The 15,221-nt window shown below is 39.7% G+C and overlaps 1 protein-coding gene and 1 long non-coding RNA gene across 5 annotated transcripts in view; one reads left to right on the forward strand and one right to left on the reverse strand.

Annotated features, from left to right (window-relative positions):
- FLT1 (fms related receptor tyrosine kinase 1) overlaps positions 1-15,221 on the reverse strand; it is a 192,305-nt gene that overhangs the window by 72,918 nt on the left and 104,166 nt on the right. For 3 of the 4 annotated variants that reach the window (XM_024230907.3, XM_054528852.2, XM_024230908.3), the window contains exons 13-14: positions 13,413-13,721; positions 8,505-8,651 (exon numbers count right to left, since the gene is read on the reverse strand). In XM_024230907.3, the coding sequence (XP_024086675.1) occupies positions 8,505-8,651; positions 13,413-13,721 (456 nt within the window). Of the gene's footprint in view, positions 1-8,504; positions 8,652-8,993; positions 13,250-13,412; positions 13,722-15,221 lie in introns of those variants that run through there. The other variant, XM_054528854.2, reaches the window with a different exon arrangement.
- LOC129049463 (uncharacterized) overlaps positions 1-15,221 on the forward strand; it is a 158,397-nt gene that overhangs the window by 67,925 nt on the left and 75,251 nt on the right. The gene's annotated exons all lie outside the window — the stretch shown is intronic.

The following is a 15,221-nucleotide window of genomic DNA, read 5'->3' on the forward strand; positions in this document are numbered from 1 at the left end:
ACACTTAGTCCTAGTGATCAAGAAGATTTCATTTAAGAAGGAGTATTAATCATTGGGTTAGAGTGATTCTCTCCTGCTCCAACCTCAGTCTGTTTAAGACAGAATTTACTCTTTCTGAACTCTTTGTTGTTCTAATACTATTGCTTTAACCTTAAAATATTCTAAAAATGTTTTGCTATCATAAAAATTTAGTTTAAATAATAGTTTGATGATGGTTTATTGGTTCAGGCAGGCTTTACTAAAAACATCTAAGATCAAGATTGCCTTCTGTTTTCTCAAATATTTCCAGAGAGGGAGAGTTTGTTACTTTTTTCAGCTTTTTAATGACTCTTTCAGAGCACAATCACTTGTGAGATGGTTTGTGCCTGTATCAGTGCAAACCTAAACTAGATAGGCCTTCTGCCATATCTTCTTTGCCAACTTATGTTACTTCCTTACAGTGCCACTGTGAAGAGGGTTGCCAGTAGCTCCCCTTGCAGCACCTGCTCAGCAATGTCACAACTTGAAATATTTTATGACCTCATTGGAGAACCTGGGAAGAGTGTAAGGTAGAAAGGAGACTTTTTGATTATTTTGGAGAGCTGCCAGTCCTTTAGGCGGGTGGCCTGGAAAGGTAGTAAAGACACTCAGGGTCAAGGGTTCTCCAAGGTGACACTGTACCATTGTTCCAAGTCTGGTTTGCAGACCTTAAATATTTTTAGCCCAACAGAAAGAAATGTTTCTAAAAGGAGCTTTGCTGTCCATATACCCCTAGGAATCAGACCATACTCAAAGCAACTACCGTCAAACAGGATTCATCTCCGACTTTGAACTCTTGTGTGGTGCTTCTTGGTATTAGTCCCTTCACACTGCATTTTCCTCTCTTATCTCTGGCTCTCTGTATTATATTCACTTTAGCTTGTCTACTCTCTTTTCACCTGCCTCTTCAAAGTAAATAGGTCTTAAATTACCTTCATCTTTCAACACTTTGCACCATATCAGTCCCTCCTAAGAGTTCCCAGTTGCTTCTTTACTTAGTTCTAATTTGGAGGCCCTACTAATTTTCCCATATCTCTTCTTCCATTCTGTATATACAGCTAACAACAATTGAGAACTTATTGTATGCACAGCCTTAACATAGGAAAATTAAAGCACAAAGGGTGTATCTTTTCAGCTATCCAATGTATTAAAGATATTTTGATACTATGATTGAGCCATAGAATTTTTCTGATTGCCCATTTATTAATTTGCCTTATTCCATTTTTAGACCAATTGACACGATAATAGCGAATAAGTCAGGAAACACAGGGTTGTTGCTTGAAGAAGCGTATTTCAGGTAAATACGTGCATCACTTAATTACTCTAGATTTTTGGTTCTTCAGATTTCAGTTTTCTTGTTCACTGCTATATTTGCAGAGCCTAGCGCAGTGCCAGACACAAAGCAGTGCCTTATAAATATTTGTTAAATAAGTAAATATATGAGTATTAGGCTGATAGGACATGCATTCTGGACCTTAACAACTTAAAAGTAACCCCCAATCTGAGTTCAAAACAATTTTAAACTTTATACATGGCTTGTCTAGTTTTTTAAAAATGCTTTATGTGTTTTTAATATGCTTTAAAAATGTTTCAAAACATGCTTTAAATAAACCAAAGTCTTCAAGAGACTTAATCTTTTTTTTTTTTTTTTTTTTGAGATGGAGTCTTGCTCTGTTGCCAGGCTGGAGTGCAGTGGCGTGATCTCGGCTCACTGCAACCTTTGCCTCCCGGGTTCAAGCGATTCTCCTGCCTCAGGCTCCTGAGTAGCTGGGGCTATCAGCGTGCGCCACCATGCCCAACTAATTTTTGTATTTTTAGTAGAGACGAGGTTTCACCATGTTGGCCAGGATGGTCTCGATCTCTTGACCTCATGATCGGCCTGCCTCAGCCTCCCAAAGTGCTGGGATTACAGGCATGAGCCAGCATGCCTGACCGAGACTTAATCTTTAAGGGCTGGAAATGAGCAGATATTCATTGTTTTAAATACATGTTTATTGGTGCCCACTATATTATTTAAAACTGGTGCTCATTTGTTCTCTTGGGAGTGAGGTGAGCTAACATTTAGTTATGCTTAATGCTAAATGCCCATATGTTCAGTGTGCAGAGTGCAGGCTTCAGAGTGAAACTCTTCTGGTCTGAACCTTGGAGGGCTACTCACTAACTGTATGACCTGGGACCAGTTATTTTTCCTCTCTATGTCTCAGCTTCCTCATCCATTAGTCTGTAAAACAGTCAGAATCATTCAGCAAACCTCATAGAATTGTTATGAAAAGCAAACAAATTAGCATTAGGAAAGTTCTAAAGCAGCAGCAGGCACCTGGCAGGTGCCTGTTAAGTAAAACAGATCTGTGGAATGCATCTAATAATGTCCCTACCTCATAGGATAGTTGTGAAAATTAAATGAGATATCTCCAAAACACTTAACACGGTGACTTGGTACCTGGTAAATGCTCAATAAATCTTATGTTGCTATGTTTAATAGAGAAGACATATTAAGGTATCATAAAATAAACACATGTTAACACCAGAGAACAATGAAGTGATGTGCTCAATGACATGAGTTGTAAATAAACCTAGACATCAGAAAAAAGGAAGAACCATTTCCCTGGAAGGTGAGAGAAGATCTTTCACGACATCAAGACTTAGTGGGATCGGGCGTGTTGGCTCTCACCTGTAATCCCAGCACTTTGGGAGGCTGAGGCAGGCAGATCACTTGAGGTCAGGAGTTCAAAAGCAGCCTGGCCAACATGGTGAAACCCTGTTTCTACTAAAAATACAAAAATTAGCCTGGCATGGTGGCACGCACCTGTAATCCCAGCTACTCAGGAGGCTGAAGCACCAGAACCTGGGAGGCGGAGTTTGCAGTGAGCCAAGATTGTGCCACTGCACTCCAGCTTGAGCGACAGCTCAAGACTCCGTCTCAAAAAAACAAAACAAAACAAAAAAGCATTAGTGGGAGGAGAACAACATAGTGAGAGGAAAGAGAATTTTTCAGGCAAGAACTGAAGGCAGCCCACGGCCCAGAGGGCTGAAGGGAGAAGAGGAGAAAGGAAAAAGTGAGGAAGAGTCATGTCAGGGCGCAGCAGGAAGTAAGTGGTAACGAGCTGGATGGGGCCAAGCAATCGAAGCCCTGGGAAGCCTGACTGCGATGCTGGGAGTTGGGCACGGGCAGCAGACATGATGCCACCCCCGAGGTATTCAGGCAGTGTGGTGTGCAGGGCCGTGTCTCTTCTTGTTTGGGTTGCCCTGGCCAGGATTTTCTCTTGCAATCCGTTCACATGCATTCCAGGGCCTGCACGCTTAAGATCCCTTTTATTCCTGCTTGATGCCCTTTGGCCCAAGAATTTACTACTCAGCTTTTACAACACTTTCTTAAAACTGCCTTTCTTCTGGTGAATGGCTGTGCCCCACCGAAAGTTTTTTCCTGAAAGGAAATGATAAGGGAGGAAAAAGCTCCAACCACCCCAAGTAGGCATTTTATAGGCGCTTGTACAAAGCATGAGCCCTTGTGTGTGCCTCACTTCCTCTCTCATATTTTCTTTGGAATGGGAGCAAGTTATCATTTAAAAAATAACAATGATAATGGACTGGATCCTATCAATGATCCAAGGTCACTAAAATTCTCTTGCTATATCAACCCTTTTTGAGCTGCCAGGCTTCATCTAAAAGGTGCACCTCAAGTCTCTAGAGGATACACAGTTTATTTTCAGGGTTTTAAAACTCAGTCAAGCTGGCTAAAGGCTGGGTACATAATGTACTACTTTTCAGTCTTTGCAGGGCATGATCTTAATATTCTTCCATTTCAGTTTTGCAACAGTTGGCGAATCAGGGATTGTCACTTTGGTTACCTTTATTCATAGGTTTACAAAAAGAAATAGTCATAAAAGAGTTGGCAGTTTTGAAGATACTCATATATACAAACATAAGGGTCATCGTCATGGAGCATATTGCATTGGCTATTGCATTTGCTCCTCAAATGGGAATATTACATATGGGACTTTACAGAAACTATATACATGTGGAAGATTATCTCCAGAAAATTAAGAAAGCCCTTTCCTAAAGGCTATAGTGGTTTTACAGAGTGAATAAAAGGAAGCGAGAGAAAGAAAATTGATGACTTGGTATAGCTGAACTTAATAAGTGCTAAATTGCTAAATAGTAGCATCCTAGAATGATATTTATAGAATATTTTGTGTAAGAGTTTATATGACCTGTTTTTAGATATTCTTCTTTTGGCCCTCGGAAAATCAGAGAAAGCCGGGTGGTGGAGGGATGGTGGGGGGAGAATCTGTATTATTTTGTTTTAGGGTTGTTTGACATTTGAGCTTATTAATTAACTCTGATGCCTTCCAGTGAATTCTGCCAACTCACTGGACAATTTCTGTATAAATGAGGTGGGTCAGAAGGCAGCATTGAACAAGCCGTGACTATGGGCCAGCTTACGTTAACTCATTTAAACCTCACCATATCCCTGTGTGGTCAGAATTATCCCGATTTTATAAATAAGGGAAAAATGGCTCCGAGAGTAAGGAATAATGAGTTGCCCAAATTCTTATATGACTCATGAGGGCCATGCTAGGACTCAAGCCCTGATCTCCCCAGCACACTGGACTCTTTTTTTGCGTGTGGTAGCTGCTGGGACACATTCTCCTGCCTTGTCTCTCCTCTAGTCTCACAATGGTCCTAAGCTTCCCAAATCATTTTAACTCTGATTCTTTAACCCACTTCCAAACTATAAAAACTGAACTTATTTCACATTTACTTCTTTCAAAGAATCACTCAACATCCTACACTAATCTTTCATAAAATGGATTTTGTGATCAAGTAAGTTTGAGGAATACAGAACTTAGCACAGTTGGCCCTGTGCAGTGGGTCACGCCTGTAATCCCAGCAATTTGGGAGGTCAAGGTGAGTGGATCACTTGAGGTCAGGAGTTTGAGACCAGCCTGGCCAACATGGTGAAACCCCCATCTTTACTAAAAATACAAAAAATTAGCCAGGAATGGTGGCGGATGTCTGTAATCCCAGCTACTCAGAAGGCTGAGACAGGACAATCACTTGAACACGGGAGGTGGAGGTTGCAGTGAGCCAAGATCGCACCACTGCACTCCAGCCTGGGCGACAGAGCAAGACTCCATCTCAAAAACAAACAAACAAACAAAACAAAAACAAAAACAAAAACAAAAAAAACTTAGTACAGTTTACCAGTTTCTTTCACAAGCTATTTACTCATGTATTTATTCATCCTTTTATTCTGGGAGAATATCTTAAGGGACTAGTTTTCCACAAAACTACCCATCTTGGTAGTGTGTCATCTTGGGCAAATCACTTTACCTCTTTGAGCCTAAGTTTTCCATTCTACATGTCAGACTAAAGATATTCTAAAGGTCCCTTCAGCTTTAAAACTTCCATGATACGGGCCCCACCCCCATGCCAAATCCAGGCATTTGTGCTACCATTATGAGCTTGCTCAGGACAGCCTAAGATTTTCTGAAAACCATTCATTCATTCATTCATGGAACATTTATTTATTAATTGTCAAGCACTGTGTTAGGTTCTGAAGATAAAAAGACGAGACATAAATAAGACAAATAAGACAAACTATCTGCCCTCTGGAGGGGAGACATATATAAACTGATGATTAAAAAAATACATAAGAGAGGAGTAGAAATATGCATAGGTAATACTGACACACATGAACTGATGATTTTTTAAAATGTCAGCAAGAAAGAAGTAGAAACAGTTATAAGTAATAAAGACTCGTGGAGGAGCTGCCTCCTATTTGTGGGAGTTGTGTAAGACCTAGTTGGAGAGAGAACACCCAATCTGGGTCTTAAGGGATGAGACAAAGGAAGGGAAGGTACTCCAGGCAGAGAGTAAACAAGAACCAAAGAAAGCATAGGGAGTTTAAACAGCATAATGTCTGCAGTGATCTACCAGAGTTTGGCACTACTGGAATATAAAGTTATAAAGTTCAAGGCAGGCGACTCTGAGCATAACGTCAGAGAAGTAGGCAGCGGCCAGATGTTGAGGGCATTCTCTGTCAGATTCTTGAACTTCGTCAAAGTGTGTTAGAGTTGAAGGGCTGGAGCCGGTGGAAGAGTTGAAGCAGGGAAGTGACATGTTCACAGCTGCATTTTATACTGTTGTGTGGAAAGTAGATGCAAATAGAGATAGGGAGACAAGTTTGGAGACCACTGAAGGTGTTCAGAGCCTAGGTAATGAGTGCCTGGACCGAGAGAATAATGGGGAAGCAGAGAAAGGAATGGATTTGAGAAATATTTAGTATTTAGTAGGTGTAATCTGCTCAGTCTGGTGATTGATTAGATGAAGAGGGCAAAAGCGAGGCCATCACCTTCTAGTTTGGATGATTAAATATTTGATGTCAGTATAAGAGGAGGTGCTACTTTATGGAGAAAAATGAAGTGATGTGATTGGTTTTGAACCTGCTGAGTGTAAGGTCTCTCTAAGACATTTGCAGATATCTTAAAATTTGGAGTTGTTATACCACAACCCCATTCTGTGCATCAAACTCAAATGGAGGTTTCATTTTGTGTAGAGGACTTACATTTAAGGACTACTCCATATTGCTATTTATTTGATTTAGGTTGTTGGAATATTGGAAATAAATGGCAATTTTATTTTTAATAAAATATGAATATCAATTAAAATCATAAATAATTTCATTGTACTCTTATTTAACCACAGATTTATAAGGCAGGCAATAGACAGTGTTTATACTTATTGGTTTAAGTCTCGTTGTTTTTAAGAGTACAGTCAGCCCAGAGCGAGACTCCATCTCAAAAAAAAAAAAAGTACAGTCAGCCTTCTGTATATGTGGATCTGCATCTGTGAATTCAACAAAAAATTCCACAAAGTTCCAAAAACCAAAGAACTTGTCACGCACCAAGTACTACATTGAGTTCACATGAATTGATGTGTAGGCATTGTATCAGGTATTAAAAGTAACCTAGAGCCGGGTGTGGTGGCTCATGCCTGTAATCCCAGCACTTTGGGAGGCTGAGGCAGGCGGATCACAAGGTCAGGAGATCGAGACCATCCTGTCCAACATGGTGAAACCCCATCTGTACTAAAAATACAAAAAATTAGCCAGGCGTGGTGGCGGGCGCCTGTAGTCCCAGCTACTCGGGAGGCTGAGGCAGGAGAGTGGCGTGACCTGGGTGGCAGAGCTTGCAGTGAGCTGAGATCGCGCCACTGCACTCCAGCCTGGGTGACAGAGCAAGACTCTGTCTCAATTAAAAAAAAAAAAAAATTAGCTGGGTGTGGTGGCGGGCACCTGTAATCCCAGCTACTTGAGAGGCTGAGGCATGACAATCGCTTGAACCCAGGAGGTGGAGGCTGCAGTGAGCTGAGATCGTGCCACTGCACTCCAGCCTGGTGACAGAGTGAGACTGTCTCAAAAAACAAACAAACAAAAAAAGTAACCTAGAGATGATTAAAGTATGCAGGAAGATATGTGTAGGTTATATGCAAATACCATGTCATACCATTTTATATAAGGAACTTGAGCATCAGTGCATTTTGGAATCTGCAGAAGGTGCTGGAACTAATTCCCCACGGATCCCATGGCACTATATGTATTGTTGAAAGAAAATAAACCTATACCCACTCGTGTAGATTTATGTTTTTTACTAGTATGATCAAACACAATTTAAAAAGTTTTCTTTTTACCAAATCCTTAACATCTGCGTAGATGAATTTAAAAGATTATAAATTGGTCAGACGCAGTGGTGTGTGCCTAAATCCCAGCACTTTGGGAGGCCAAGGCAGGTGGATCACCTGAGGTCAGGAGTTTGAGACCAGCCTGGCCAACATGGTGAAACCTTGTCTCTACTAAAAATACAAATATTAGCCTGGCATGGTGACAGCAAATGCCTGTAGTCCCAACTACTTGCCCAGCTACTTCGATGGTTGAGGCAGGAGAATCGCTTGAACCCGGGAGGAGGAGGTTGCAGTGAGCCAAGATGGTGTCACTGTACTCCAGCCTGGGTGACAGAGTGAGACTCCATCTCAAAAAAAAAAAAAAAAAAAAAAAAAAAAAAGAAAGAAAGAAAGAAAGAAAAAGAGATTATAAATCTACTTTTCTGAACTTCATATATGCCAGGTGTTCCAAGTTCTGCAATACCTCAAAGCCAAGAAACTAACTGCTCACTTTCCCAGCTGTCATGGCGAACTGAATCATTTTCTACATGGCTCTTCTCATTTCTTTCTGAATGCACTATTTAAAGCCTTCCAGCTGAATAGATTCTGCAGGATCTTTCTATGGGTTAGGCATATTGTCTGCATAGGAACTGGCCCAACTGTTCCTCACTGGACGTTGCTATCAGCATGAACCAGATCCCAGTGTTTGGGGCTCTATCAGCAAGTAGGTCTATACATACTGGAAGCAGGTGACGGGAATGTTAAGGGATAAAGGGGCTGATGAAAGATGAGAAATAATAAATGCAAGAAAAAAAGTCTCTTACCAGGCTCTTGTTGTATTTTGTGGTTGTTTTTAAACCAAGTGATCTGAGGCTCGGGGACACCATTAGCATGACAGTCTAAAGTGGTAGAACTGCTGATGGCCACTGTGTGATCACTGAGGTTTCGCAGGAGGTATGGTGCTTCCTGATCTAGTGAAGAAAGAAAGGGAGTTGTGATTACTCGTCAACTTTATTCTTGTATTGTCTATGCATATCAACATTTAAAATACACAGAGAAACAGCAAAACTCAACTACTAGGTTTCATTTGCATTTGTTCACTTTCTCTTCAATCATTAACCTGCTGCTTCTACTTTAATAAGATGCTACGATAAATTGAAATTTATTACAACACAGTGAAATCAAGGACTAGATTTTGTATTTTTAGATTTCAATACAAAGGCTCTTGCCTAGCTAGCTAGTTTCCTTCCTTTTTTTGAGAGGAGCTTTTCTAAAACTCAAGGATTTTGCATAATAGTTTAGGAGCTGTAAATCAAAAACATGATTTTGTGTATAGTCTTGTAATGATTTTTATATAAATATATAGTGTTGTAGTGATAGGCTAATACAATTTTGTTTGAGTTTTGATTGATGTATTTGTGGGGGTGTGTTTGTGTTACTCAACTGTCAGTAACCTAAGTTGTAAGGCAGCAGACCAAACAGAAGAATTTCTTGAACTTTGAAAGCTTTATTGATTCTTTCCTTCCTCCATTCCCTTCCCAAATGCAAGCAACCAAAGAATTAATTCAAGAGGCAGAGGCACAGATTTGTAGTTTTTGCACTATATAATAGTACAAATATTGTATTTTATATTATTTTCTCTTAAAACATACAAATATGATACAATACAATTTATTTTAATAAAATGCCAACCAATATAGTACAACAAAATGAATTCAATACATTAAGATGCAATACATTACAACATTAAAATCCCACATAAGAACAGCAGTACCCCCAAGGCCCCCAATGAGTACAGTATATCTCTAATGAAGTAGTCAGTCCTGCTGATGTGTATACATTCTAGTTAGGAGGGTACTGGATTGGTAGCTAAAGCTTCCAAGGTAAAAAATAAAAACAACTCCTAATGTCTTTCCCACCCACCCAAGTCATTCCTTTCCCCTCTTGTTGGAAATCCTGGAACAGAAATCAAAAGAGTTTTGGCATAACTGACACGTTCTCTGTCACTGTCTTCAATTATACAGTATGAGCTTTCTCTGCCCATTTTCGATTTCCTCATCTTAGTGTACTAAAACTGTGAAGGCAGCTTAGGAGTGATGACAATGCTACAAAGATGATACATTGCAATGGCCTTGATTCCATGTCCCTGCAGGGTTCTGCCACGTCCCAAAACCTTTCTCTTTTGAGTCCTGCAGGGCAACTCTCAGGATTAGCATTTGTTAAAGCAATTTAGAAATCCCAGGTTAAAATGTATATTATCATATAACTTTTATAACATTGTTGAAGTAGTATATCATGGCAGGGTTACTATCTGTTAGGAGAAACAGATTTCTCAATAAATTTTGATATCTATAGCTTATCATTAGTCTTCTCATTTTATAAAAAATGAAATCTGAAGACAAAAAAGTGTGCTGAAGGAAGTGCACTGATGTATAAAAACTTCTTCAAACTAGTGTAGAATGAATGATAGCAATGATCCTTTTGCCTCTTTCAGCATGTCTTTCCCATCTTATCTTGCCCACTGTGCAGAACGTTACAATATTTCTGTTTTTGCATTGGGTGCTATCTGCCAAACAGCTTTTCCTAATTGAAAATGCAGTCCTGTTTAAAACCTTTGATTTATGACTACTTGTACATGCTTGCTCATTACAATTTTGACATTTTTTACATAGTAAAGACCCCAAACATATCAGTGAAACATGACAAGATCATAAAGAACAGTATCATATTATTATTTAGTCTCTTTTTACAGTGGCAAGCCAATTTTGAAATATCTCATTTAAAACTCAGATCCAATTCACTGAGTTATATTTTTAATAGCTTCCTCAGCACACTTACTATTTCCCATGCATTAAATATGATAAAATAATCTATCATGGCCCATCAGTCTTGTAAAAAGGAAGTCTGAATATAGGGCCCACAACACTAAAACCATTTTTCTAGCTACAAAGTATAACATCATCAACACAGAGACGATTTGGACTCCCTGACAGGTGGATTGGAAAACAATGTTTAAAGAGAAGAGAACATTTTAACATAAATGTCATTAAGAATCCCAAAGGCCTTATTTGTACTACACAAACTTCAGATGATAGAAGCAGCAAAAAGGCTGCAGAATGTACATGGGACTCTCAATTAAATACAAGGTTCACATAAACACTCTGAAATATACAGTAATATGCATTTTTCTTTGTACCCATTTCTGAAAAATGTTCTACGTTAAAAGTCTCACTTTTGGCTAGTTTCTAAATGACCAATCAACCCAGGAATCATATTTTGTCAATTCTTACTTTATACATTATGATAATCTACTTTGACGTTTTGAATAAGGGAGGTGCGTTGAACCCATATTTCAAAACCTAAGCTACTTGATGGAAGTAGGTAGTGGCTTTCCAAAATTTAACAGTGTACCTGATCCCTTCAAATTGAGAAAATCAGAATTAACAGACATTTCTGCTGGTTATCAGTAGCCAAAGATAGCTGCCCACCAGGTTCTTTCACTTTTCAGTGTTATGGCCCCAGAGATCTGCCAGGTCACATAAATACACAGCTTCTATCCTCCATTTGGAATGGGGACTGAGGAACCAGCCTCACACCCCCAATTCCATTTCAATTATTCCCCATTTTAGGCTCCTTTTTTCTTCTTTTTTCTTCCCCAACTCTGTTATCTTCACCTCCCTTCCTACCCCAGGGTAACATACCCCTAGGGTAACTAATAAAAAACAAAACCCACCCAAAAATTTCTTTTTTTTTTAAAAAAAGACTCTCCGGAAGGATTAATTACACAGTGAACAACTAATACTCTATGGAATTCTTAAACTCATCTCTTGGAAGTTCTTAAAATCATCTTTTGTAAATACTAACATCCTCTCCTCCCCACAAAAATTGCAAACGGGGGAAGGAAATGGTAGGTTCTGCATGTCCAATTCACCATTTTGTTTTCAAAAGGATCCCTGAATCATTCTGTTTGCTTTTTTAATGTTAGCAACTATTAAGGCCCCCATGTTCTATGGTATTAAGGCATTGTTTCCTGAAGGAACACACTAACTTATAATGAACAAAGACGCCAGGCCAAAGAGCCATAGGTAAAATTTCAAGATACAATTGATTTTTCTTTCCTTTGGGCTGACAACTTCCAGGTTACTAATTGTTTTCAGAGCATTTGGGGCTCCATAAAACTGGCATTCTGGGGAAATGCTATTGTTTACTCTTTCACGTTTGACAAAAGCAATTCCCACGTGAAAGACAAGTTTAGCCGTGGGACAGAATCTGTTACCTAAAGGAGGAAACAGTCTGGTGAGTTCCCAAGCTTGAGAAGTTGTCATATTGTCACCTGCTATTGAACTGCCCAGCCACTGTGTTTCTCAGCCATGGCTATTTTGGTCATTATAGTTTTTTTTTTTTTAATAGTTTATGCAAGTCAAATATAATGATCAATCATAAATAAAAACAACAGAACAATGCATATTAAATTGGTGAAAAAGTCATTTTCCCTCAAATGCAAACTTAAAACAAGAGATTACAACTTCTCTTGATTTAAAACTGGTGTGTATTTTTTAAATTACTTTGAATTCTGCTTCTGTAGTTTTGCCGCTTCTTAATCCCCATAAAAATCCTATTAACATTTGCATATGGGGAAAGTGGACTTTTTTAAAGGGCAAATTTTAAATTTACATTTAGAAGAATGCATTAAATCTCTGGTTACAATAGCCTTTATTTCCTTGATAAATTGATTGTGGTATATCTTTGAATGCTGTCATTTTAACATGATAAAGTTCCTTAAAATAATAACCAGAGGACAGGAATATTTAAAATTAAGGCATGATCCACTTTCTTTCAGGTGCCATCAATAGCTGTGCAGTGCAGTCAGAGACAGCAAGGAGCAAACCCTTTGCTAGGCTAGTCTACTGTGGCACTAACTGCATAATTACCTGGATCGCATGAGAGGAGGGAGGGGACGTTGATTTGGATGGACTCATAATTTACACTGCGATAAACCTTTACTATCTCTGAATTACACCAACATCTCGCACCCCTGGGGCCAATTTTAGAAGCTCCAGTTCAAGATTAATGTGCTTAACGTGAAAAAAAAAAAAGCATTTTCAAATAAATAAGCATTATAACTTGCTATCCAGGTGCTATTTACAAATCAAGAGCAGATGAAATAGTCCCAAATAAAACCAGGCAGAAGTCCGACAGAGTCTCAAATTCAACTGTACTCATTTTGAGCTGGAAAATTAACTTATTCGTGTCCATCTTTGGCAGAAACCAGCATTTGTTTAAATTATTCAGTTTGTGCAGCTTCAACACTTAAAAATAAAAAGAGGTTGGCATCAAAATGGAAGGAAAGGATCATCCCAAGTTGTTGTTTATCAGGCAGGAGAAAACAGCAAGAGCAACAAACACAGAGAAGGCAGTGCAGGGATCCTCCAAATCCAAACGTGCACCAAGTCGGCCCCCCGGAGCAGCCCCCTCGGCCTGAATGGGGGGCCCAGAGCTGGGGCCTGGGGGTCTCATTATTACTGCTATCATCTCCGAACTCATTTTGGGAGGAGCATCTCCTCTGAGCCTGAAAGTTAGCAACAGTGACAATAAATCAAGATGGTATGAGACAACTGTTACTTTTTAATGAGTCCTTTAATGTTTTACATTACTTTGTGTGGTACAATCATTCCTTGTGCTTTTAAATTTGGAGATCCGAGAGAAAACAGCCTTTTTGTTGCAGTGCTCACCTCTGATTGTAATTTCTTTCTTCTGGAGGATTTCTTCCCCTGTGTATACATTCCTGGCTCTGCAGGCATAGGTGCCTGAATCTTCCAGGGAAACATTCATGATGGTAAGATTAAGAGTGATGGAGTGCTCCTTAGTGATGGCCATTTTTTGCTTGCTAATACTGTAGTGCATTGTTCTGTTATTAACTGTGCGCAGTAAAATCCAAGTGATGTCTCTGTATAAGAACTTGTTAACTGTGCAAGACAGTTTCAGGTCCTCTCCTTCCGTCGGCATTTTTTCCAAGTTAACATGAAACCCATTTGGCACATCTATAAAATAAGAATAAAGAACTTCAGTTCACAGAAAAATCAGTGTCTTTTAATGAGATGTTCAAAGATCTTAAGAATTGTTCGTGCACAAATTCTCTCAGCATCCGCATTAAAAAGGATGAGTATTTGGGGTAAATGAGTAAACATAGCAGGTGGGAATCAACTAAGTTCATTCCATCAGAAGTGAGGTAGGAAATGCAAAACAGAACAGTTATTAGGATGGCATTTTCTCCTGATTCACCTGAAGTTGCTCTTCAAAGTGGCATGTTTTTTCCAACTAGGGTGTTAACTTTATTTCCGCCTTTTTTTTTTTTGAGTCAGGGCCTCGCTCTGTTGCCCAGGCTGGGGTGCTGTGGCATGATCTCAGCTCACTGCAACCTCCACCTCCAAGGTTCAAGCAATTCTCCTGCCTCAGCTTCCAGAGTAGCTGGAATTACAGGCGTGCACCACCACGCTGGGCTAATTTTTGTACTTTTTGGTGGTGGCGAGGTTTCACCATGTTGGCCAGGCTAATCTCAAATTCCTGGCCTCATGTGATCCATGCTCCTTGGCCTCCCAAAGTGCTGGGATTACAGGCATGAGCCACTGCACCCGGCCACATTTCCTATTTTTAAAATCATGTACAGTACTCCTACTGGCAAGTGACACTGGCAAGTGGGCAAAATAGTGAAGTAACATAAGAGCAATTCGTCCTAAAAACCAAAGGCACACTTACAGTCAAACTTATCCAAAATAGTTTGCAAACAAGTGAGAATAGGAAGTCCTAGGTAAAGTGCCAATCAATTCCACTTTAGTCCTAGAATTTTGCAGTGAGAAGCAACAGTTATTCACTATCCTCCTCCTGCTCCTGTCCCAGATTACTTGCCCTGGTCCAGCAAAGACCACAGTGGGCCAGTGGCACAGTGGGCCAGAGAGGAGCCCACTGACTTACTGAGGACTTCTTTTATGGGGATGGTTCTATTCAGACCTGAGAGAGCAAAGTTTTCTTCTGAAAATGCGGACAACTAATCTGGAAGAGTTGCCAGATTCTAAAATGGGGGTGATAGAGGGGTAAAGAGAATAATTTTAAAAATCAAATTTGCTCTCAAAAATATTTTAAACATGTTCTGAAGGTGGCTATGTCATTAAAAGCCATTTTCTCCAATGTCAATTCCCAGCTAATCTTTGTGAAAAGAAAATAAGTCTTGGGACCCCCAAAATCACTAAGCTAAAGGGAAAAGTCAAGTTGAGAACTGCTTACGACAAACCTGCCTCCCATTCTCTTCAAAGTCATCCCTCTGCTCTCTGAGACAAATGCATACCTTATTGCCTCCTTTGGAAAGGCTAATCAGAAACTCAAAAGAATGCAACCATTTGTCTCTCACCTATCTATGACCTGGAAGCCCCCTCCCCACTTCAAGTTGTCCTGCCTTTCCAGGCGGAACCAGTGTACATCTTACATATATTGATTGATGTCTCATGTCTCCTTGAAATGTATAAAACCAAGCTGTACCTCAACTG

This window comes from Pongo abelii, chromosome 14, assembly GCF_028885655.2.
Source record: "Pongo abelii isolate AG06213 chromosome 14, NHGRI_mPonAbe1-v2.0_pri, whole genome shotgun sequence".
NCBI lineage: Eukaryota > Metazoa > Chordata > Mammalia > Primates > Hominidae > Pongo > Pongo abelii.